Raw genomic sequence first — 26,225 nt, 5'->3', positions numbered from 1 at the left:
GACGGAACTGAGGTGAAGGAGTGGTCGGGAGAGATGGGAGAAGCAGGTGAGAGGAAGCCCCAGGGAAGCTGAGGAAGGGCACCGCAGGGCTCTCCACTCCTCAGCATTGACATTTGGGGTGGTCATGCTGGTGGGGCTGTCTGTGAGCTCTAGGATGTTCAGCACCATTTGTGGGCTCTCCCCCAGCTCTGACAACCAACAATGTCTCCGGACATTGCCAGATGCCCCCTGGAGGGCAAAATTTCCCCTGTCCGAATCACTGATCTGCCTTAATATCTACAAACAAGTCACCAGTAAAATCTTTCATCTCTTGGTAGAAGAATTGTGAGTGTGAGAGTAAAACTGACATCTTCAATATCTGTTGAAATGACTTTGACTTAATCAGAAACTTGATGTCTCAGGAGAAGACACGTTTAGAGGTGATGCCACATGACTACCTGTACCTCACAGCAGGAAGGGTGAGGCTTTTCCAAGGGTCTGTAACCACAAATCAAAAGGGTCTACAGTCCACCTCACTCATGCCTGTAATCCCAGCACTTTGAGAGGCCAAGGCAGGCGGATCACGAGGTCAAGAGTTCGAGATCAGCCTGATCACCATGGTGAAACCCTGTCTTTACTAAAAATACAAAAATTAGCCTGGCTTGGTGGTGTATGCCTGTAATCCCAGCTACTCAGGAGGCTGAGGCAGGAGAATTGCTTGAACCCGGGAGGTGGAGGTTACAGTGAGTGGAGATCATGCCACTGTACTCCAGCCTGGGTGACAGATTGCGACTCCATCTCAAAAAACAAATCAATTCTCTCATTAAGAAGAAATATCTTATGAAGAAGAAATTCATAGCAAAGGAATTTCTATATATTTTCAAAATTGTATACTTTTAGATTATTCCTTAAATATGAATCCATCCCAAAATAGACCTAGTAGCTAGACTGTGCTAAAGTCTCATGCCGGCCCTGTGAGCTCACAGCATTCTGTGGCAGCAGCTGACAGCTGCTCCTGCTCTGGACACTGTCTCAACCTCAGGGGCTCAATATGGGGTAGGAAGGTGTTTTGAACATCTTCACCATTCACCCGTCCACCTCTCACACCCATTGACATCTCAAACCTGTTTCCCACTCTTGAATTTGATCTTTAAATTACTGACCTCTATTTCTGTCCCTCATTCATCCCAACATGAGGTGGGCCAAGTTGTTCCTTCTGCACATTATTTTGAGAAAAAGTACTCAACATTAGTTTCCCTCACCTCTCTTGAACTGACCTCCACCTGCAGCCCTATAATCATTACCAGCAGCTTTTAGACACTTTTTCTGGTAGTCAAATGCTTTCCATCTTTTATGGGGAAATGTAACTCACTCCACCCTGAATACAGAGTTCCAAGTAGAAATGAACACAGGGATATTACCTTTGTGTTCACAGAGAGAATAGTTTCTGTAAGAATGTATAAAAGTTGAGATTATAGGAGAGTCCACTTAAAACACACATTGTGTTCATGGTTCTCACCATTTCCCTAAGAGACATGTTGTAAAACATGACATTAATAATGATTCTAGAAAAATAAACATTGATCACATTTGCTGATATTGTTTTCTTAAAATAATTTTAAAAGAATGAGATGGTCCCTTACATGTGCCCAGGCCAGGCGTCTGAACAGAATTCTCCATCTGCAGTAACAATGCCTGACAAGATGACATAGACTGTGGCCTGATATGCATCCATCCCTGTCTACCCGCTGCCTGCTACAGGACAGAACCAGCCCAGGCCCCAAATCTTCAGTTAGGGAGCTGAGAGAGGACATAGGATACCCAGTGTCTCTTACCTTCTTCCAGTCCACTGCAATGGGTACCACTGTGATCCATTTGCCCCTGAGGACACCCACTTCCTGGCCCCTAGTTTCTAAGAGTCAGACCTTTCTGGCTTCTCTGGGTCCCAGCTGCTTTCACCCTGCTGAGCCCTGCTCCTCCCCTGCCTTGCCAGGTATCACTTCTAACTCCTGCTGACAGGTCAGCCAAGATCCGTGCACCAGAGGATAAACAATGATTTTAATATCTACTGTGGCTGGTGGAGATGTTGGTTGTACAGAGAAATAAAGAAGTAGAGTTGCATACAGCTCCTCCAACAACACTGTGTTCCAAACGATGTCCTCTCTGCCCATCATCATGGAACTTGCTGTCCCTCACCACATGGCCAAGTGCTTCCAGGATCTCTCAATTTTTCCACAGGAGGCAATGCACACTTTAACACAACACCTCAGCAAGGGAAGTGGGGATAGTTTATCTACTTAGATTAGGTTCCTAAAAAGGTCTCTAGACAGCCAAATTCCCTCCAGGAGGAAAGAGAAAAGCCTTGCCCAATTGTGAACCATTGACCTAGTTGTTTTTCAAAAAAAAAAAAAAAGTACCCCTAAATAGCCAAAACAATCTTGCCAAAATAAATTGGAGGACTTGTACTTTCTTATTTGAAATCTCATGAACAGTACAATTATTAAAAGGGTGTGCTACTGGCATAAGGATACACACAGAGACCAATGGGATAGAACTCAGAGTCTGGAAATAAACCCTCATACTTATGGTCAATTGCTCCTTAACAAGAGTGTCAAGATAATTTAATGGGGTATGAATAGTCTTCTCAAATAATGGTGTAGGGACAACTGGATAACCACATGAAAAACAACTTATGGAACTCTTCATCCCACCATATCATACAATTACCTCAAAATTGATCAGTGACTTAAATATAAAAGCTAAAACCATAAAAATGTCTTAGAAAAGATGTAGGGGTGAATCGTGATGACCTCAAAGGTGACAATAAATTCTTAGATATGACATGAATGCAGGAGACACAAAAATGAAAAAAATTGGGCTTTATCAAGATGCAAGTATTTTTTATGTCAATGGACATTATCCAGAAAGTGAAAAGACCAGACACAGAATGGGAGAAAAAAATTGCAAATCTTATAGACAAGGGTTTCATGTCCAGAATATATAAATAACTGCTACAACTCAATAACAAAAAGACAAACCTCCCAATTTATAAATGGGAAAAGGACTCAAATAGACATTTATTCAAAGAAGATATACAAATAGTTGAGGACATGAAAAGACCCTCAACTTCATTAGTCATTAGGGAAATAGTTACCGTTCTTTTAAAATGTTAAATAACAAGTGGGAGACTTATGTAGAATTTGGAATCCTTATACATTGCTGGTGAGAATACAAAAAGGTACAGCCACTATGAGAAACAGTTGTGCTCTTCCTCAAAGAGCTAATCATAGACTTCCCATATAAAACAACATTCTTTCCTAGGTATATACCCAAAAAATTGAATCCAGGGACTCAAAGTACTTGAATGGGAATGTTGATTGCAGCACTATTCACAATAGATAAAATATAGAAACAACCCAAGTGTCCATCAACACATGAATAGATAAACAAATATGGCGATACATACAACAGCAAGTTAATCAGCCATAAAGAAGAACAAAACTCTGACGCACACTAGAACATGGATGGACCTTGGAAACATTATGCTATTGAAACATGCCAGAAATAAAATGACGTATGTGTATGACACCACTTATATGAAACATCAAGAATAGGCAAATTCATAGAGACAGAAAGTAGACTAGAGATTACCGAGGTCTAGGGTGGACAAAATCGGAAGTTATTGTTTAAAAGATACACGGTTGGCCGGGCGCGGTGGCTCAAGCCTGTAATCCCAGCACTTTGGGAGGCCGAAGCAGGCAGACTACAAGGTCAGGAGTTTGAGACCAGCCTGGCCAAAACAGTTCAAACCCCATCTCTACTAAAAATACAAAAAAATTAGCTGGGCGTGGTGGCACACGCCTGTAATCCCAGCTACTCTGGAGGCTGAGGCAGGAGAATCGCTTGAACCCAGGAGGCAGAGGTTGTAGTGAGCCGAGATCGCGCCATTGCACTCCAGCCTGGGCAATAGAGAGAGACTTTGTTTCAAAACAAAAAAAAAACGATAAAGCGTTTCAGTTTGGAATGATGAGAAATTTCTAGGAAAGATAGTGGTGATGGTGGTTAATTCCATTTGATTGCACATTTTAAAGTGGTTAAAATGGCATAATACATAATAAATGTATTATGCATATTTGTAAATATGTATCACATATGTATATGTAAAACCCACCCTGATCAGATAGCCCTCATATACTTATATGCAAACCCTTCATGACTTTATCCAGAGGGAGATCCAAGAATTTGGAGACATGAGGCTGCCCAGCCAACTGCAGATGCACAACTTAAATGTATTTGCAAAGAGACTGAGAATTAAGCTGGGGGCACAGACCTCAGCACTGCCAGGACAACACCCTCCCCATGGATTCTGAATTTATCTGACCTGGCGCACTATCCAGACTTTGATGTGGGGGTGGGGCAGGGGAGGTCATGAAGCCTGTTCTCTGGACACTCTGTGTGAGCACACAAGACCCCCCATTAGGTCTCCAAACACAGCTCTGACTCTCTGGACATTGTGGGAAGGAATCTATCTTGGGCTCAGGGAGCACACAAGGCAGTCAGTTACAGAGAATAACATGGAGCTTGAGGAGCTGGTCGCTGACACAGAACAGGGTCCCTGCAGTCCATGGTCCAGCCCACTCTAATGTACCCACCCCACTACAATCCAGGCGCCCCTGAGAAACAGCTTTTGGGCCTCCTCTGGGGTGACACATCAGGTTCCCTCACTGTCAAACTGTCCACAGAGAGCAGCACCTTGGACAGCACCCATTCCAGCTTCACACTTCCTCCCTGCCAGGGATCAGTGTTCAGGGCTCAGAAGAAATGGCAGAGGCCAGTGAGCCCAAAGATGGTGAGAGGGGCAGCAACCCAGGGGCAGCTCCCTGGAACGAGAGCAGGTGGGGCCACACGGAGAACGTGGTGCAGGAAGGAATACCCAGGAACGGGCAGGAGAGGAGTCGAGGACACAGGCTCTGTGGGTCTGCAGCCTAGGGTGAGATTATGAGTGTGAAGCCATCTCAGCAGAAAAGGCCAGGTCCCATGAACAGGAGGGAAAGCAGCTCTCACCTCCCCTGCTAGAAACTGAATAAGTCAGCCTGTAATCCCAGCACTTTGGGAGACCAAGGCAAGTGGCTCATTTGAGGTCAGAAGTTTGAGACCAACCTGGCCAACATGGGGAGACCCCATCTCTACTAAAAATATAAAAATTAGCCAGGCGTGGTAGTGCATGCCTGTAATCCTAGCTACTGGGGATGCTGAGGGAGGAGAATCACTTGAACCCGGGAGACAGAGGTGGCAGTGAGCCAAGATCATGCCGCTGTACTTTAGCCTGGATGACAGAGTGAGGCTCCATCTCAAAAAAAAGAAAAAAGAAACTTAATATGTCCCCCACAAAATTGTTGAAACTCTCATCCTTAATGAAATGGAATTTGGAGGTGGGGTCTTTAGGAGGTAATTAGAGAATGACTAGGTCATAAAGCTGGGGGCTTCATGATGGAATTAATTCCCTTATAATAAAAGGAAAATACAAGAGAATGGCATCTCTCCCTCTCCCTCCCTCTGTCTCTCCACCCCCTCAAAAACCCGCACCATGTGCAGATACAAAAAGAAAGTAGGCATCTGCAAGGAAGCCCTCACCAGGGCTGAGTCACCTGTCTCCTTGACCTTGGATTTCCCAGCCTCCATAACGATGAGAAATAGATCTCTATTGTTTAAGTCACCCAGGCTCTGGTGTTTGTTATAGCAGCCCAAGCCCAGAAATACATCATCTAGCCCAGGGTTTTCAGTGAAACTCTTCAGGTTCTCTATCAAATTAGCTGGCAGCTCCTGTCCCCAGCAGCACCAAGGCCTCAAGAAAAGCACTCCAGCAGGGGCTCAACCTGCATGGGTCCCTTGGGTCAGCCTCGATGTCAGGCCCCAGATGGCAGGTGAGGCTTCAGTGAGTGACACAACCACAATGTAAAAGTGTAAGAGTTCTGGACAGGTGCACTGGCACGTCTGTAATCCCAACACTTTAAGAGGCAGGTGGATTACCTGAGGTCAGTAGTTTGAAACCCGCCTGGCCACCACAATGAAACTCCATCTCCACTAAAAATACAAAAAATTAGCCAGACATGGTGGCACAAGCCTGTAATCCCAGCTACTCGCGAGGCTGAGGCAAAAATGAACCCAGGAGGCAGAGGTTGCCATGAGCAGAGATTGTACCGCTGCATTCCAGCCTGGGCGACAGAAAGAGACTCTGTCTCAAAAAATTAGAAATAATAATAATAAAATAAAGTGTAAGAGTTTTACTACTTACGAACATGGGGGAGCACACAGCACACCTGGAGACCACAGACACAGAGGTCAGGGAGCCCAGGGAGGGAGGAGAGAAGAGTCCTGTAAGCCAATGGCTTTACTGGGTCCACAGAGTTATCCGACAGGTTTACAACAGGGAGCTTTAATGGACGGGTTTAAAACAAGTGAACATTGGGTCAAGGAGATCATACTGTGACTGAGAGGTGGTCACTTTAAATTTGAGGACAAATGTCAGAACGATCAGTTTAAAGGAAGCAGCTGGAGGGAGGGGAGCCCAGCACACTAGGCAGGAGAGATGCCTCTAAGATTTTATCTCTGGCCACCAACTGGAGCCTTTTTGACCGGGTACAGTATTGGAAATTGTCATGGTGACCAAGTCCTGCCTCTGATATGAGGCAGTTAAGCTTACACCTTAAGAAATGGACGCCAAGGACACATGAAATTATGAGCACTCACAACACCCAGGAACACAAACAGTGGGTTGCTGTGCCCCAGAATCAGGTGCTGTGTCCAGAATTTGTCCCTGACAACAAGAAATGAAGATGATTTGTCCCTGCTCCCCGTCTGCTCCCCTAACATTGATATTCCCGCCCTGCACCTCCCTCTTCTGCTCCCAAACCCCTGCCCAGTGCTCAGCTCAAGGCATCATTGCACCCCGGGCATACAGTACAACCTACTGCACACAAACACAAACTCACAGAAGGTGACACAAAATCTGCATTTGGAACATCTGATTGTGAAAGAGGCAGGGCAGTGAACTTGCAATCACAGAGACGGACTCGTGGGTCTGGAATGTGATGGAGCTCTCCTATACACCAACAGCGATCAGGCTGAGAATCAAATCAAGAACTCAACTCCTTTTACAATACTGGAAAAAAATACTTAGCAATATACCTAACCAAGGTGGTAAAAGATCTCTACAAGGAAAACTACAAAACACTGCTGAAATAAATCATAGATGACACAAACAAATGGAAACACATCCCATGCTCATGGATGGGTAGAATCAATATTGTGAAAATGACCATACTGCCAAAAGCAATCTACAAATCCAATGCAATTCCCATCAAAATACCACCATTATTCTTCACAGAACTAGAAAAAAAAATTCTAAAATTCATATAGAACCAAAAAGAGCCCACATAGCCAAAGCAAGACTAAGCAAAAAGAACAAATCTGGAGGCATCACATTACCTGATTTCAAACTATACTATAAAGCCATAGTCACCAAAACAGCATGGTACTAGTATAAAAATAGGCAGATGAAACAATAGAACAGAACAGAGAACCCAGAAACAAACCCAAATACTTACAGTCAACTGATCTTTGACAAAGCAAACAAAAACATAATGTGGAAAAATGACACCCTATTCAACAAATGGTGCTGGAATAATTGACAAGCCACATGTAGAAGAATGAAAGTGGATCCTCATCTCTCACCTTATACAAAAATCAACTCAAGATGGATAAGGACTTAAATCTAAGACCTGAAACTATAAAAATTATAGAAGATAACATCAGAAAAACCCTTCTAGACATTGGCTTACGAAAGAGTTCATGACAACCCAAAAGCAAATGCAATAAAAACAAAGATAAATAGCTGGGACTTAATTAAACTAAAGAGCATTTGCACGACAAAAGGAACAGTCAGCAGAGTAAACAGACAACCCACAGCATGGGAGAAAATCTTCACAATCTGTACATCTGACAAAGGACTAATATCTAGAATCTATAATGAACTCAATCAAATTAGCAAGCAAAAAACAAACAAACAATCCCATTAAAAAGTGGACAAAGGACATGAATAGACAATTCTTGAAGAAAGATATATAAATGGCCAATAAACATATAAAAATACTCAACATCACTAATAATCAGGGAATGCAAATCAAAACCACAATGCGATACCACCTTTCTCCTGCAACGATGGCCATAATAAAAAATAATAGATGTTGGTATGAATATGGTGAAAAGGGAACACTTCTACACTGCTGGTGGGAATGTAAACTAGTGCAACCATTATGGAAACCAGTGTGGAGATTCCTTAAAGAACTAAAAGTAGAACTACCATTTGATCCAGAAATCCCACTTTTGGTATCTACCCAGAAGAAAAGAAGTCATTATACAAAAAAGATACTTGCACATGCATGTTTATAGCAGCACAATTTGCAGCTGCAAAAATGTGGAACCAACAAAAATGTCCATCAATCAATGAGTGGATAAAGAAACTTGGTATGTATATATGTATGTGTATGTGTATGTGTGTGTGTGTGTGTGTGTGTGTGTGTGTGTGTGTATGATGGAATACTACTCAGCCATAAAAAGGAATGAATTAATGGCATCCTCAGCAACCTGGATGGGATTGAAGACTATTATTCTAAGTGAAGTGACTCAGGAATGGAAAACCAAACATTGTATGTTCTCATTCATAAGTGGGAGCTAAGTGATGAGGATGTAAAGGCATAAGAATTACAAAATGGATTTTGGGGACTCAGGTAAAAAGGGTGGGAAGGGAGTGAGGAAAAAAATACTACAAATTGGGTTCAGTGTATACTGCTTGGGTGATGGGTGCACCAAAATCTCAAAAATCACCACTAAAGAACTTACTCATGTAACCAAATACCAATCGGTTCCCCAAAAAACCTATGTAAATAAAATATATATTTTTTAAAAAAAGAAAAAGAAGGATAGATCTTGATGGCTTCGAATGTGGTAATGGATTGTTAGATATGACACAAAAGCATGAGCAACAACAAGGAAAAATAGTTAAATTAAGCTTTATAAAGATGCAAGCCTTTTGTGCATCAAAGGACATTATCAAGAAAGTGAAAAGACCAGGCACAGAATGGGAGAAAAAATTTGCAAATTACATATAGAAGAGCTTCCTGTCCAGAATATATAAAGAACTGCTACAACTCAATAACAAAAAGACAAACCACCCCATTTATAAATGGGCAAAAACTCAAATAGACATTTCTTCAAAGAAGATATACAGGCCGGGTGCAGTGGCTCACGCCTGTAATCCCAGCACTTTGGGAGGCTGAGGCAGGTAGATCACAAGTTCAGGAGTTTGAGACCAGCCTGGCCAGCATGGTGAAACCCCATCTCTACTAAAAATACAAAAATTAGCCCGGCATGGTGGTGCACACTTGTAGTCCCAGCTACTTGGGAGGCTGAGGCAGGAGAATCGCTTAAACTCAGGAAGTGGAGGTGATATATGAATGTACATATATACACTCTACCACAATTTTTTTTAAAGTCTTTGGTGAAGAAAACCTACTATGTAAAACATACCCACCCTAATCAGATAGCCCTCATACACTTACATGCAGTCCCTACATGACCTTATCCACAGAGAGATTCAAGGATTCAGAGACATGAAACTGCCCAGCCAACTGCAGATGCACAACATAAATGTATTTGCAAAGAGACTGATAGTTAAGCTGGAGGCACAGACCTGAGCACTGCCAGGACTCTCGCCCTCCCCCATGGATTCTGACTTTATCTTACTTGGCGCATTATTCAGATCTTGTTGTGGAGTTGGGGCAGGGTAGGTCATAAAGCCTGACCCCAGGACACTCTGTGTGAGCACATGAGCCACACACACCCCATTAGATCTCCACACACAGCTGTGACCATTGTGAGGAGGACTAACACAGGCTCAGAGATCACACCAGAGAATCAGCCACAGAGAAAAACACGGATGTGGAATGTGATGGAGCTCTGACATAACATGTGGGTGACCTCGTGTGAAATGCGCAGATCCATGTGGAATAAAACACGCAGCCTGACCTGGGACTGCGGCCACCCACACTTCCCTTCCAGTCCACCAGAGGGCGACAGAGTCCCTCCTGCCTGGAGCCTTCCCAGGGGCTGCTGACCTCCCTCAGCGGAACCCACAGCCCAGCAGGGTCCACCCTCACCAGGGCACCTCGGCCCACGTCCTCCTTACCCTCCAAGCTCCCCATACGGACTCTGTCAGCTCCTCCCTGCAGCCAGGCAGCCGGCAACATGAGGCCGCTCCCTCTGCAGGCAGCTCCTGCCCCACACACCCAATCCTTCCCTGGGCCTAGTTAAGGCATCTCCCAGGGCAGCGCTGGTGCACGCGATGCCACACTGGGTGCTTTCCCCTCGTGACCTCCCTCCATCCTCATCAACTCTTTCTGTGACTGCTCCCTAAATACCCGCCCCTGCTCCGTGTGTCCTGTTCTCTACGGCATGGCAGGCTGAGCCCAGCGCTGACAGAACCACAGCTGCCTGAGGGCCCACAGTGCCTCTGGGGAATCAGCCAGGCACCCTATGACCTTCCCTCTGCACCCCAGGAGGCTCGGAGAGTATGTGATGGTCACGCCCAGGCACTATCTGGGATGTAGCCACCTGCCCCCTGCTGTCCTTCGTGAAGCCAGGAGGGAGGACAGCGCTCTCTCATGTACACAAGCTGGAGGGCAAGGGATGAGCTCCCTTTGTTCCCAGAACATGGTCCACCCCTACCTGCCCTCTCAGGTGTGAGCAACGTCCCCCCAGACAGGCTCCCCGGCCGCTGCCCATCCTTTCTCTACACAGAGGGACCTGACCAGGTCCAAACCCTTAGGACAGACCCCAGGGGATATCAGCATGGGGAGGGCTGAGCCCATCCTGGCTGCAGAGTAAGTTGGGATGAGTCTCTCCAGCTCTGAGCCCCTGCTCTGTCCCAGGCTCCCTCTCCTGGATCTCAGAGAGCACTGTCTTGTGGGGACCCTGGGCAACTCCCCACTTCCTGCTGCACCAACCATAGGTAAGGTGGGGTGACCACAGGACAGTCAGCCGGGCGAAAACAGAGGACACCCAAGATGGTCAGAGAGAACATGGAAGGCCCGAGCCCCAGCTCAGCTGCCAGAACCCAAAGAGCAAGAGAATGGCTGATACCTGTCCCTGATGACCACTAGGCCCACAGGCCCCACTGACCAACCAGAACAGCCCTCTCTCTCAGGAGGCATAAGAGATTATTTGCCCTGCACACCACCAGTAAGGACAGTCCCCTCTGGGATATCCAGGGCATTAAATGTCCATCCTTGGAAGCTGCAACCAAGCTTGACACAATGAGAGAGGGGGAGGATCCCTCTCACCAGTGAGCACACACCTCCCCAAAGCTCAGTGGTGGTGTCCCTGTGACAGGGTCCTTGCGGAGCCCTGACCTCCTGATCTGAAGGGAAGAGTCAGATGGGGATGGGAGAGGGCAGGGGGAGCGACTGTGCACCCCAACCTGGAGACATGGGCTGCAGGATGCTGAGGGCACAGGGCTGTGCTCACCCAATCTCCAGGGTGTGTGTGTGACTGTGTGTGTCTCTTTGTGTATGTGTGTGTCTCTGTGTGTGTCTGTGTGTGTGTGTGTGTGTGTGTCTGCATAGTGTGTGCAGAGGTTGGGTGAGAGAATCACTGCTGAAGGAGTCAGAGACCTCAGCAATTCCCAGGGGCCTGAAACACAGACAGAAAATAAAGGGAAAGGAGGGACAGGGAGGCAGGACTGAGAGGGGAGGGGACAGAGAGGTGTCCTGGGCACAGACCCCGCCCATGAGCCTGAGAAGTGCTCCTGCCCCGGGAAGAGGCTCAGCACAAAAGGAGGAAGGACAGCACAGCTGACAGCCGTGCTCAGAAAGTTTCTGGATCCCAGGCTCATCTCCACAGAGGAGAACACGCAGGCAGCAGAGACCATGGGGCCCATCTCAGCCCCTTCCTGCAGATGGCGCATCCCCTGGCAGGGGCTCCTGCTCACAGGTGAGGAGAGGACTTCCTGGGAAAGGACAGGAGGAGGAAGCACAGTGACTGGCTGGGGTCTCCTGGGGAGGATGGGGCTCTGAGAGGGGACAGAGGACTTCTGTTGGAGCCTTAATAGAGGAGAGGACACAAGAGAGGGGAAGGGGTCACAACAGGAAAATCACATTGAACTGGAATTGGTAAGAGGCAGGAACATCTCAAGTGTTCCATATTCCTGGTTAATCATCACTGGCCACTACATTTTGAAAAATGATAATAATAACCATACCAGATGACACTTCAAATAAAGCATAACCAGGGTATGAAACATTGTCCTCAGCCAACAATGTCAGACATTGGCAAATAAGCCTCAGGAAGCAGAGGGCCCAGGGAATGCTCAGGAACTCATCCACAGGAGTCTGAAGCCTGTCCCAGGCACTGGGGTGCAGCCAACACCACACAAGTCCCTGCCCTCACAGAGCTCACACTCTCCTGGGGAGGAAGACAGACAAAGAGATCTAGAATGTGAGGTCAGGCGCTGACAGGAGCCCTGGAGGGAACACAGCAGGGAAAGGTCAGAAAGAGAAGACCCAGTGTCTCTAGAGGAGGTGTCAGAGAAAGGGTCTCCCAAGGATGCCCTGATGTGAGCAGGATCTGAGGGCAGTGTGGAGGGAGCCGTGCAGAACCCTGAAGAAGAGGATTCCACCAGGGAAATGCCAAGGTCAGAGGTGTTGAAGAAATGGGGGCTGTGCTGCTGACATTGACTCAGTAGGACACACACACACACACACACACACACATAAAAACACACAAACTCCAAAGCTGATGTCCCCATTTTTCCACTCCAATACATATGTTGCAATATTGCTTGATGCTCTCTCCCCCTCCTAGCCTCACTTTTCACCTTCTGGAACCCGCCCACCACTGCTCAGCTCACTATTGAAGCTGTGCCATCCAATGCTGCAGAGGGGAAGGAGGTTCTTCTACTTGTCCACAATCTGCCCCAGGACCCTCGTGGCTACAACTGGTACAAAGGGGAAACAGTGGATGCCAACCGTCGAATTATAGGATATGTAATATCAAATCAACAAATTACCCCAGGGCCTGCATACAGCAATCGAGAGACAATATACCCCAATGCATCCCTGCTGATGCGGAACGTCACCAGAAATGACACAGGATCCTACACCCTACAAGTCATAAAGCTAAATCTTATGAGTGAAGAAGTAACTGGCCAGTTCAGCGTACATCGTGAGTGATTCCCCATGACCTCTGGGTGTTGGGGGTCAGTTCTACTTCCCACACACAGGATTGCTAGGCCTGGGCTGTGCCCATGTCCCTCTCTGCATTACATCCCACTTTAGGGTTTGGACATTTAGTGCAGGACACACTCAGGGGAGACAGACTTCCACAGATCAGAATTCCTTTCCTGCATCCAGACCCTGCAGACACTCATGGCAGAGGAATGACAGTCTGATGGGGGGACTCAGCAGAAGGAGATCAGTCTCAGCCAGGCACCCCGTGCCCTCCCCATGGACCTGACCCTGAGAAAGACTCTAAAGAACTGGGTCAGGGCCTGACCTGAGGGGCTCCCTGGGATCCTCACAGAGAAGTTCATCCCTGGACGCCCCTGCTCCAGACCCCTGTCCCAGGATCCTGACTCCAGGTAACCCTGGGAAACCTGTGCCAGCACTGGGTTGTAGCCTCCTGGGCAGGGCCAACTAGGAGCAAAGATTTACCAGCCATCCAAGGGCTGTGGCTCCTGGAGCTGCTCACCAGCCAGGGCTCAGACCCCAGAGCCTCATCTGGGCAAGGACAGAGTCTTGTCCTTCACCTGAGACTCAGAGTGGAGAGGACAGATGGACAAGCTTCTTAGGCCATCAGCCAACTGGCCTGGGAGGCTTAGGAGACTCCATAGAAAGTTCAGTGTCCCCAGGGACAGAAATAGAAGAAAGATGTTCCTAACAGCAACTTGTCCAGCAGGGATCATGCCAAGGGGACCCTCTCATGGAGGCAAATAATAACCCGTGCTGTTTATGTGAGCGCCTCCTCTGTGCAAGCTTCAGGTCAGGTGACTATGGATAATTTAATGCTAATTCATAGAAAACCTGGCAGAAAATATCATTTTCCTATTGAGAAAGAAATAATAATTCTTTTTATTTCTTTTTTTTTTTTTTTTTTTTTTTGAGACGGAGTCTCTGTGGCCAGGCTGGAGTGCAGTGGTGCGATCTCAGCTCACTGCAACCTCTGCCTCCCGGGTTCAAGTGACTCTCCTGCCTCAGCCTCCCGAGTAGCTGGGACTACAGGTGCATGCCACCACCCCTAGCTAATTTTGGTATTTTTATTAGAGACAGGGTTTTACCATGTTGGCCAGGATGGTCTCGATTTCTTGACCTCATGATCCGCCTGCCTCGGCCTCCCAAAATGCTGGGATTACAGGCATGAGCCACTGCGCTCAGCCTATTATTTCTCTTAATAGAAGCTTATTATTGAGAAGAAACGGAGGCACAGGAAGACACAGTCACTGAACCAGGGTCACACAAACACGAGGGATAGATCAGGGTCACATGAGGTCTCTCTCCAGCCACAGCCCCGTCCTCTCTTCCACAAGAAGGCAGGGCTTATTGCATTCCATGGACCCCATGGTCATCCATTGGCTCAAATCCTTTCTTCCTGAGCATCCAAAGCTCAGAGAAGTGAGAGCAAATAAGCAACTGATTAATTCGTACTCCAGAACTAAATCACCTGCCCCAACTGTCAGAGCCGGTGCGAGGAATGTCCAGGCTCCCTCTAAGATCCTAACCCCCCTCACTGAACCTGAAATCCTGTTTCCTGATGTGTTGCTGTCACTCCCATGGGAGGACAAAAGAGAGGACTTTGCTTTCTCTCCCCACTCACACCCTGCACCAGGACAGGCCCAACATGTGACACACACTCGATCGTTCTCTCATGGAGAGGGAATGAATGAGAGAATGAATGATGCAAAACCTCTTTAGAGACTAGATCCTGGATGGCCAGGCAGGTGCTGTCTGATGGGCTTACTGCCTGTTCCACACACATCTGTGTCCTCATGATGGCACCATTGTGATAAGATGGGGTCCTTCAGGTGGGGAGACGCATGAGCCACTGGCGTCTCACTTAGACTCTGTCCAATTCGCAAAAACCTAATCCAACTCTACTTGTGTCTCCCGAGGTCAAGAGAAAATGAAGAAAGCATTGCGCATGCCTGTTTTGGGCTCCTCCCAATTTTGCCTAACTCTGCATAGGAATTAGGGGCAGGAAGTTTTCTAAATTTACTAACATAACACACATCGCTTCTCCTAATTTGGCATTGTTCCTCCCTTTATGGAATTGACACACCTAAGACTTCCTCTCTGACCGGTTCTGTCCTCTTAACAGGACTCACGTGCCTCCCTCTACCTGGGAGTTGCTAATTTCAAGCGAACTTCAGGATCTTCCTTTGAGCATAATGTGATCCTGCTGGAATTCACAGGACGCCTAAACCTTATTTCGTTATCAAGAGAAATACTCCTTCCACCAATTGATTTTAGATCTGTGGACAATTAATAGCAATTTCTACTTATGGAAAAAAATTCATGTTTCCTCCAATTTTGTTTTTGACTATAGTCAAAACATAATATCTAAACTCCTGACAAATTTTAAAATGCAAATTAGAGTTACACGTTGACCATCAAAAATCCCAAATCTGAAATGCTCCAAAATTCCACATTTTTTGGCCACTAACGTGATTCTCAAAAGAAATGCTCACTGGAGCATTTTGGATTTGGGATTTTCAGATTTGAGATGCTAAACCAGTAAGTATACTGCAAATGTTCAAAAATTTATAAAAGTTAGAAATTCAAAACACTTTTGGTCCTAAGCCTTATGCATAAGAAATACTCACTGTATATGAGCTATAGGCACAAAGCTGTACAGCAGATCTCTAGAACCTCCTCATCCTGTGTAACTGAAACTACAGACCCATGAACAACTCTCCACTCCCCCCCACTCCCAGCCCATAGCAACCACCATTCTACTACGTGATTCCATGAGTGTGACTACCCTAGGAACCTCATGTAAGTGGAATCCTACAGTATCTGTCCTGTCAGTGGCTTATTTCACTTGCATAATGTCCAGTGGGAGAAAATATTTGCAAAACTTCTTCCCAAATTTCTCTCTCATAACTGTCAAACACCCATGGTCCATGAGGGCCAAATTTCCAGCACTTCAGGCTCCCCCTTCCCACCAGTCAGTTTGCATTTGCAAATGTCCACATGTATTTATGGGAGGATCCACAGCTCCTCATCTGCCCCCCGCAGGGAAAGAAGGGACATTAAAAACCAAGGAAAGGAAACAGGGTTCTGCTCCAAAGCCACCTGTTCTTGCCTGTCCCCTTCACTCCTTCTAGATCATTCCTTGGACTCTGCTCTATCTTTAGAGGTCACTGACTCAAGTAAGTCACGATGAAACACCTGGGAAAAACTGCCCCACCTTGTGGCTCCACTGCCTGACGACGGAACCGACCTCCAGGCTTGCCCCGGCCTCCCCTGTGTTATTTCTGTTGAAACACCCAGTCAGGAATTAAGGATAGTGGCATGTCCCATCATCTCCCATCTCTAGAATGTTCTTGGAAACAGAACCCTCAAAAACACACCTCGAAGGGCAAAGTAGGACTGTGAAGCTGGAAGGGACCCAGCACCTACATGTTCCAGGTGAGGACCCCTAGGTAGGCCAGGCAGGCAGCCGGTCAGGGAAGGACCAGAAGAGGCACCGGGATCTGTAACTCCCAGTCCTGGGTCTGTCCACAACCCAGCGCTGCTGCCCAATTCACATTTGAGAAAGTCTGTGCTTCTCCCACACAGAGAAGGCAGCCTCATGGTCTCTGAGCCCTGATCATTGTGTATCTGTCTTGTGACACACACACCCACCGTGGGCTTTTAAGGACTCGAGTAGGCTGAGAGGTGGGAGATGCCAACTCTAATTGAAATTTGCCTGTGGAGGAATCAAAGGTGCCACACAGGGCAATCTTCTCTGTTTTCTGCACAGCGGAGACTCCCAAGCCCTCCATCTCCAGCAACAACTCCAACCCCGTGGAGGACAAGGATGCTGTGGCCTTCACCTGTGAACCTGAGACTCAGAACACAACCTACCTGTGGTGGGTAAATGGTCAGAGCCTCCCGGTCAGTCCCAGGCTGCAGCTGTCCAATGGCAACAGGACCCTCACTCTACTCAGTGTCACAAGGAATGACGTAGGACCCTATGAATGTGAAATACAGAACCCAGCGAGTGCAAACTTCAGTGACCCAGTCACCCTGAATGTCCTCTGTGAGTATCTTCTGTTCCTCTGTGGCCCAGGCCACCAGCCCAAATCCACGCAGCCAGAGGCCAGGCCTCTCAGTCCCTCTCAGCTCCAAAAATGCAGATTCCCCACCCACCCCTAGAAACCCAGCTCATCATGACTTTCTGCCCCAGGCAAACATGGGTAGGCCTAGCTTTGACCAAGAATAAGAGGGGAGGGGGTGCTCCTGTCATGGGAGACTTGGAGTCCACATCTTCTGATGGGAGAAACAGGTAAATGTCTCGGACTCTGTCGCAGTAGAAACAGCAGGGGTTTGGTTGGGGTTGGTTGGGACTTGGCTCAGGGTTGTGACTTGGCTCAGAGGGACACTGTGGCTCTTCCACAGACCAGGAGCTTCCCCTTCCCTCTGATGACATCACCTGTGACTTTATTCTTTTGTTCTAGATGGCCCAGATGCCCCCACCATTTCCCCTTCAGACACCTATTACCATGCAGGGGTAAATCTCAACCTCTCCTGCCATGCAGCCTCTAATCCACCCTCACAGTATTCTTGGTCTGTCAATGGCACATTCCAGCAACACACACAAAAGCTCTTTATCCCCAACATCACTACAAAGAACAGCGGATCCTATGCCTGCCACACCACTAACTCAGCCACTGGCCGCAACAGGACCACAGTCAGGATGATCACAGTCTCTGGTAAGTGGATCCCTGGAGCACTGGCAGTATGTTTTCTGGTAGAGTCTATCTGGCTTTCAGAGATGAGCCAGAAAAAAAGTTTTATTCCCAGCCTGTGTCCAACAGCACAAGCAAATCCCCAACTTTTCTCCTAAACCCTCCAAGTTTATCTCTATAGACTCTCTTCTGCCTGTTTTTCTGATTTCTCTTGGCTGACCTTGGGGCTGACCTGAGAAACGTGGAGAGGGGCCTTCGTCAGCCCCAGAGCCCTATGTCATGGAAAGGACTTCACCAAGGGGGAAGAAGGAGGGTCCTCAAGGTCAAGTTGCTTTTCTTTGTCACCAACACATGGCACCCCTGTTTCTGTTACCCCTTTGTTTTCTTTTACCTATGCCATTAGCTGCAAGAAACATCCAAGGCTTTGAAACAAGCCCACAACGTTCCCCAAATGAGAGGAGGAGCCCCTTGGATGATGGAGGAGCAGCTCAGACTGCTCCCATCTCTGCTCCCAGCTCCCTGGTGACAGGCCCTGCCCTGACTCCACCTGGGGTGGGACCCAGGTGTATGGAAAAGGTGCTCAGGTGGCCTATCCCAAATCTGGCTAAATCAAGTTGCCAGTTGAAGCCAAGCCTCCCCCCAGTCAGGCTGCACAAAAATGGGAAGACAGGGAGCCTCCGGGAAGACTCCTGAGCAGTGTCCTAGCTCTGAAGTCACGGGCTGCATGAGGCTGTGGACACAACACAGAGGACAGTGAGTGATGCACACTTGGAGACACAGGGAGATTCAGCCACAGGGTCTCTGCATGAGAGGGAAGGGGTAGTGCCAGTTGCCCAGGCTGGAGTGCAATGGCACTATCTCGGCTCACCCTCCACCTCCTGGGTTCAAGCAATTCTCCTGCCTCAGCCTCCCAAGTAGCTGGATTACAGGCATGTGCCAACACGCCCAGCTAATTTTGTATTTTTAGTAGAGATGGGGTTTCTCCATGTTGATCAGGCTGGTCTCGAACTCCCGACCTCAGGTGATCCACCCGCCTTGGCTTCCCAAAGTGCTGGGATTACAGGCATGAGCCACTGCTCCCGGCCACCATTAACTATTTCTATGCATGCAGTTTAGTGTTATGTAACCATCACCACCATCCATTTCCAGAACTTTTTCATCTTACCATATTAAATAAACTTCTCTGCCCAATAAAGAGTAACTCTCACTCCTTCTCCCCCTAACCCCTGGCAACCTCCATTCTACCTTCTGTCTCTATGTAATTGACTATTCTAACAACCTTATATAAATGGAATTATATAATAGGTGGCCTTTTGTGTCTGGCTTGTTTCACTTAACATAATGTTTTTAAGGTTCATCCATTTTGCACCATGTATCAGAATTTTCTTCCTTGTTAAGATTGAAGAACATTCCATTGTATGGATACACCTCATTTTTCTATCCACTTATCTTTCAATGGACTTTTCAGTTGTTTCCACCTTTTGGCTATTGTGTGACTAATGCTGCTGTGAACATCAGTGTACAAATATCTGTTCAAATCCCTTCCAATTCTCTTGCATATATGTCCAGAAGTGGAATTGCTGGATCCAAGGGTAACTCTTTGTTTAATTGTTTGAGAAACAGCCATACTGTTTTCCACAGTGGCTATAACATTTCACACTTCCATCAGCAATGCACTAGAGCTCCAATTTTTCCACCTCCTTAAAAACACTTGTTGTTTGTGTGTGTGTGGTTTTTTTTTAATCAAAGCCATCCTAATGTGTTTGAGGTATTCTATCATTGGGGTTCTGATTTGCATATCTCTAAGTATCAGTGATGTTGAGCATCTTTGCATGTGCTCATTGGCCATTTGTATATCTTCCTTGGAGAAATCTCTATTTCAGTCTTTTGTCCTTTTTTAGTTGGGTTTTTGGATTTTTGCTGTTGTGGATTTGTAGTAGTTCTTCATATACTCTGAAAATTGATCCCTTATCATACATGATTTACAAATATTTTTCCCACTTCAAGGGTTGCCTTTTCACTTCTCGACAATGTACTTTGATATATAAAAGTTATTGATTTTCATGAAGTCCAACTTATCCATTTTTTCTTTTGTTGCCTATGCTTTTGTTGTTATAACCAAGAAACCACTGTGAAATCCAATGTCATGGAGTTTTTTTCCCTGTGTTTTCTTCTGAGAGTTTTATAGTTTTTACTCTTACATTTGGTCTTTGATCTACTGTGGGTTAGTTTTTTGTATATGGTGTCAAATAAAGGTTCAGCTCATCTTTCTGCATGGATTTCCAGCTTTCCCAAAATCATTTGCTGAAAAGACTGCACTTTCCCCATTGAGTGGTATTGGCATCCTTATCAAATATCATTTGGCCATATATGCAAGCATTCCTTTCTGGGCTTTCTGTTCTATTCCGCTGGTTTCTATGTCTTCCTTTACGCAAGTACTACATTGTATTGATTACTGTGGCTTTGTAGTAAATGCTGAAATCAGGATTCAGCATTTTTTTTTCAAGGTTCCTTTTTTCACGATTGGTTGGCTATTTTGAGTCCTGAAATTCCATATGAACTTTAGGATAGATTTTTCTATTTCTGCAAAAAAATGTCATTGGAATTCTGATAGAAATTGTGTTGAATCCATAGCTCACTTTGGGTGGTATTATCCTCCTAACAATACCGAGTCTTCCAATCCATGAAAACAAAATGTCTTCCCATTTATTGAGGTCGTCTTTGATTTCCTTCAGCAATGTTTTCTAGTTTTCAGAATACAATCCTTTCACCTCCTTGGTTAAACTTATGCCTAAGTATTTTATTCTTTTTGATGTTAATGTGAATTAAAATTTTTTTCTTAATTTCCTTTTTAGATTGTTCATTGTTAGTGTATAGAAATGCAACTGATGTTTGCATGCTGATTTTGTATCCTGCAACATTACTGAATTTATTAATAAATTCTAACAGGTTTTTTTCATCCTTAGAGTTTTCTACAAAGAAGCTCAAGTTGTCTGTGAACAGACAGATAATTTTACTTCTTCTTTCCAATCTGAAAGTCTTCTTTTTTTCTTGCCTAATTTCTCTGGCTAGGACTTGTAATACTATGTTAAATAGACGTGGCAAAAGCAGGCATCCTTGTCTTGTTCCTGATCATAGGGGGAAAGCTTTCAGTCTTTCTCTATTGAGTATGATGTTAGCCTTGGGCTTTTCACATACTGCCTTTATTATATTGAGATAGTTTCCTTCCATTCATACTTAGCATGTTTTTATTAAGAAAGAATGTTGAATTTTGTCAAATGAAATTTTTATTCAATCTTCTTACTAATTATAGATCTATTCAGATTTTTTGTGTGTGTTTCTTGGAATTTGTCCATTTCATCTAGGCTATCCAATTTATTGGCATACAATTATTCATAGTACTTTTGTAAACAATATTTCTCTAGAATTGATATATAATATCTCCATTTTCTTTTCTTTCTTTCGTTTTTTTTTTGTTTGTTTTGTTTTTTTTTTTTTTTTTTTTGAGAGAGAGAGAAAGACAAGAGTCTCACTCCTTAGGTCAGCTCAGGCTGGAGTGCAGAGGTGCGATCAAAACTCACTGCAGCCTCAACCTCCTGGGCTCAAGCAATCCTCCCAACTCAGCTTCCCAGGTAGCTGAAACTACAGGTGCATACCATCATGCCCAGCTGAATTTTTTTTTTAATTTTGTAGAGACAGGGTCTCCCTATGTTGCCCCAGCTGGTTTCAAACTCCAGGCCTCAAGCAATCCTCCCAATTTGCCTTCCCAAAGTGCTGGGATTGAAGGTGTAAGCCACCATGCTGGGAGTCCATTTTCATTTCTGATTTTAGTAATTTCCATCTTGTCTCTTTTTTTCTTAGTCAGTCTAGTTAATGGTTGGCAATTTTGTTGATCTTATTTTGAAGAAACAACTTTTGGTTTCATTGATTTCCTCTATTGTTTGTCCATTCTCCATTTCATTTATATCCACTCTAATCCTTATTACTTCCTTCATTCAATATATTTGGGTTTAGTTTGTTTTTCTCCTGTACCATGAAGTTGCAAATTAGGTTGTTGATTTGAGATGTTTCTTCTTTTTTAATGTAAGACTTTACAGTTATAAATTTCTTGCACAAGATTCTTAACTTCTCTGAGCCTCTGATTCCTCAACTGAAAATTGCAGTAACAGTGTTTGCTTCATAGTACTGTTTTAAGAGTTTTATGTAATCATCAATGAAACCTTCAGCAAAATGCCCCACACAGAGGAAATGTTTCATAAATTTTAGCTGGTATATTACTACTGTTATCATTAGCTTGAAGTTGAGTAGTCCTAGAATCAAATCTCAAGTCTACTTCTCACCAGCCATATGACATCAGGAAAGTTTTTTCACCACTCTAAGCCTCTGTCGTTTCATCTGTAAAATGGAAATAATGTTCTACCCAAGAGAGTTATTGTATAAATCAAATGAGGTAAAGTATTTAGCACAGGGCCTGGCCCATAGGAGCTGCCCCTCAACAGTAGCTAACATAGCATTAATCATCAGCCTGAGTTGACTGGTGAGGGCCAAAAGTAAATGGTTCCAATAGAAATAAAGAAACAGATGCAAAAGGTTGTGTGTGTGTGTGTGTGTGTGTGTGTGTGTGTGTGTGTGTAAAAGGTATCTTAGGTAAATACACACACATATAAAAAAAGGCAACACAGGAAACACGAGGACATGGTTACTGGTTACACGTGAAAGAGAGAAAAAAAGCTAAGTGCAAAGAATCAAACCTGGTATGTTAGTTTTTAACCCACTGAGATGCAACCAAGATGAGATTAGACATGCAAGATAATTTACTAGGAAAAACACCTGTAAGGGAAAATGGGGCGGGTGTGAGAGGAGCCTGGGAGAGCCCTCAGACCACAATGCAGATTTGATTCCTGTGAAGGAGAAAAAGAAGTTTTAGATAGCAGTGCAGTTCTAAGTGAGTTTAGGCAAGGCTGATGGGGCGTCCTCCAACTAGTCACCCATCAGAGTTAAACAGAGTCTCACAAAACTGGGCTTGCTTCCATACCCCTGCTGGGAGCCCCTGGGAAGAGAGGTCTCTGTGCAAAGGAGGTGGTCAATTTGGAATGCACTGACCTGGGCCTTCTGTCAATCAGCTGCCTGCCATAGAGACCTGCCACAACTAAGACACTGAGAAAAAGATGCAACCATGAAAAGGTGGAAAGTTCTAATGACACATAAAATAGCAATCAGCTTTTTCACATCACAAAGCCTTCAAAATATCTGAGTAAAGAAATGCCAGGATGAAATTGACAGAAGACTGATCGTCAACCTAGAAACATGGTGAGAGGAAAAAATCCTGCAAGAATATAGTTGGCTAATCACGTCCCAGCAACCTTCCCACAAAAATAATGTATTCCTTGAAAAAACAAGTAGAGACTACTTCATGCTAGGAGCTGGTTCCTGGGATACCCCACTGTAAAATGGCATCAACTTCATTCCTTCTCTTCTTTTCTTTCCATGACAGATGCTTTAGTACAAGGAAGTTCTCCTGGCCTCTCAGCTAGGGCCACTGTCAGCATCATGATTGGAGTACTTGCCAGGGTGGCTCTGATATAGTAGCCCTGGTGTAGTTTCTGCATTTCAAGAAGACTGGCAGGTATGATGGCCTTTCCTCTTGTCCTCTTTCCTGCAGGGCTGACCGCCATGCTTGGGAGAGAGACCTGTATCCCGGGAATGGATCTCCTCCTTCTCCCAATAAACTCCTGCTTCTCAGCACTAATTCCTGCAGGTCTCTTCTTCCCTGGTCTGCATGCTCCCTATACCCCACTGTCTCTTAGATGTGATTATTCCCAGCCTCTGCTCATTTGTTTCCCAGATTCAATACACTATGAAAGTCTTTTGATCCTTTCTTAACATCTCTCACTTGTGTCATTTTCTCCATTCCCATAGACCTCGACAACTGCTCGAAGTCCTGCTTGACTTCTTGTCTCTAGTATTTGAAATCTTCCTTGCATATGATTGTCTCATTACCTTCCTAAAATCTAGTTCACTCACTTACTCAAGAATCTTCAGAGGCCTACTCTGGCCTATTTGATAAGTTCACATTTCTTCTCTTTACTAATTCTTCTCACTTCCATTCCCTCTACTCCCTAGTATAATTCCTCCATCCTAATTAGAACTGTCTTCCTACACATCCCTGCGCATCTACCCCATATACACATAGAATTCTTAGTTCCAATGCTATGCCTAGAAACAGGGTAATCTCCCATCCACTATCTGAACTGTGGAGTTGCCCACATACCCTTCAAAGCAAGCAACCTCTGACCTCATGGAGAACAACGACTCTAGCATTAATGTGTGAACCTGAGATTCAGGACACAGCCTACGTGTGGTTGAGAACCTTTTCCTGATGACCAATTCATGTGTTCATGAAAGATACAGAAATGAAAAAGGCAAGATCCCTACCCCAGAGAACATACAGCCTAAGACAGGAGATAAGATATGAAAAATAATCATAATACCAAAATAGAAAAAAGTGAATGCCACAAGAAATCAGAGAAATCTGATGGGAAATATAGCCACACATTGGAATCACTGAGAAATGTTTTTTTAAATGATGCTCAAGCCCCATCCATAAATTCTTACCTACTGTCTGGAGTGGGACCCAGGCATTGGTAATTTTTAAGCCTTCCCAGATGCTACTAACATGTAACCAGGATGGAGAACTCCTGTTCTAATAGGTAGAACATGAGGCTAAAACAATGGTTCTTTAGCTGGGAGTATTAGAATTTCCTAGAAAACTTTTTCAACATATACAAGCCTATATTTTGCTGGCCCTGTTCATTAATGGGCTCCACCAAGAACTCAGTAATCCAGTTGAGAAACAGAAGCTAAGTGGAAAAGCCACCTTATTTTATTTATATATATATATATACATATATATATTTTTTTTTTTTTTGAGACGGAGTCTCGCTCCGTCGCCAGGCTGGAGTGCAGTGGCACAATCTCGGCTCACTGCAACCTCTGCTTCCCAGGTTCAAGCAATTCTCCTGCCTCAGCCTCCTGAGTAGCTGGGATTACAGGCACCTGCCACCACGCCCAGCTAATTTTTCTATTTTTAGTAGAGACGGGGTTTCACCATGTTGGTCAGGCTGGTCTCAATCTCGTGACCTTGTGATCCACCCGCCTCGGCCTCCCAAAGTGCTGGGATTACAGGCATAAGCCACCATGCCCAGCCTTACTTGATATGTTAAATTACATGGAAAGCATTGTCAATTGATAAGTGGTGCTAAACCTTCTCTAAGTTATATTTACGGTTATGTTACCGATATGAGTGTTCCAAAAATTATGAGATTCCTAGAAATCGAATATGTTATCAGTCATAATGTCATATGCCACAGAAGTAACTAAATTTCTATGTGAGCTGTGTCTTTATCATAATGAGCTCTCCTCAGAGTTTTAACCATAGTCATTTTCAATCTTTGTCATTCACAGACAGTTGTTTTTATTCTTCCTCAAAGCATTTGAAATCAGCTACCATTCAAAATTGCTTCTTCTTCAAGATTTATGGAAAAGACTCTGACGAGTACTCTTGAACACAAGTTCCTGATAACTTTCAGATCATGCCACTGGACCGTCTATGAACTTGCAAACAGGCTGATACCTTTGTGAAGTTGCCCACCAAAACACAGAAGGAAAAAAACATGAATTTCATTGAACTAAATAATGATGAGGATAATGTTTTTAAGATTTTTTTTTTTTTTTTTTGAGATGGAATCTCGCTCTGTTGCCCAGGCTGGAGTGCAGTGGCACGATCTCAACTCACTGCAAGCTCCGCCTCCTGGGTTCACACCATTTTCCTGCCTCAGCCTCCTGAGTAGCTGGGACTACAGGCGCCTGCCACAACGCCCGGCTAATTTTTTGTAGTTTTAGTAGAGATGGGGTTTCACCGTGGTCTCAATCTCCTGACTTCATGGTCCGCCTGCCTCAGCCTCCCAAAGTTCTGGGATTACAGGTGTGAGCCACCACGCCCAGCCCGTTTTTAAGATTTTTTATTTGAAAAATTGCCAATTCTTTAAGTGTTTTCTTTTTCAGATTTATGAATTTCTTTATCTTTTAAGCTATCTATACCTTACTGCAATTTGGTAAAGTAGACTTTTGTGAACAAAAATTATAACATTTACTTTTGCTCCCTACCTGACTGCCACAGAACTGGGCAACTATTCATGAGTATTCATATGTTTATGGTAATTCAGTTATTTGCACAAGTTCAGTG

The 26,225-nt window shown here is 45.0% G+C and overlaps 2 protein-coding genes across 3 annotated transcripts in view; one reads left to right on the top strand and one right to left on the bottom strand.

Annotated features, from left to right (window-relative positions):
• Positions 1 to 26,225, bottom strand: part of LOC107969552 (uncharacterized) — a 260,968-nt gene that overhangs the window by 43,774 nt on the left and 190,969 nt on the right. The window lies entirely within an intron of this gene.
• CEACAM8 (CEA cell adhesion molecule 8) lies at positions 11,868 to 25,531 on the top strand. Of its 2 annotated transcripts, XM_016934263.4 has the most exons (6): positions 11,868 to 12,027; positions 12,898 to 13,257; positions 17,053 to 17,331; positions 17,750 to 18,004; positions 23,475 to 23,606; positions 25,445 to 25,531. In XM_016934263.4, the coding sequence occupies exons 1-5, from the start codon at positions 11,964 to 11,966 to the stop codon at positions 23,564 to 23,566; spliced, it is 1,050 nt and encodes a 349-aa protein (XP_016789752.1). In that variant the 5' UTR covers positions 11,868 to 11,963; the 3' UTR covers positions 23,567 to 23,606; positions 25,445 to 25,531. The 2 variants fall into 2 exon arrangements, with proteins under 2 accessions (XP_016789752.1, XP_009433977.1); XM_009435702.5 differs by lacking the exons at positions 23,475 to 23,606; positions 25,445 to 25,531 and having other exon boundaries at positions 17,750 to 18,236.

Source organism: Pan troglodytes, chromosome 20 (genome assembly GCF_028858775.2).
Source record: "Pan troglodytes isolate AG18354 chromosome 20, NHGRI_mPanTro3-v2.0_pri, whole genome shotgun sequence".
In the NCBI taxonomy this organism is placed as follows: Eukaryota; Metazoa; Chordata; class Mammalia; order Primates; family Hominidae; genus Pan; species Pan troglodytes.
Note: the sequence above shows the minus strand (reverse complement) of the source record. Positions and strands in the feature narration are given on the sequence as shown.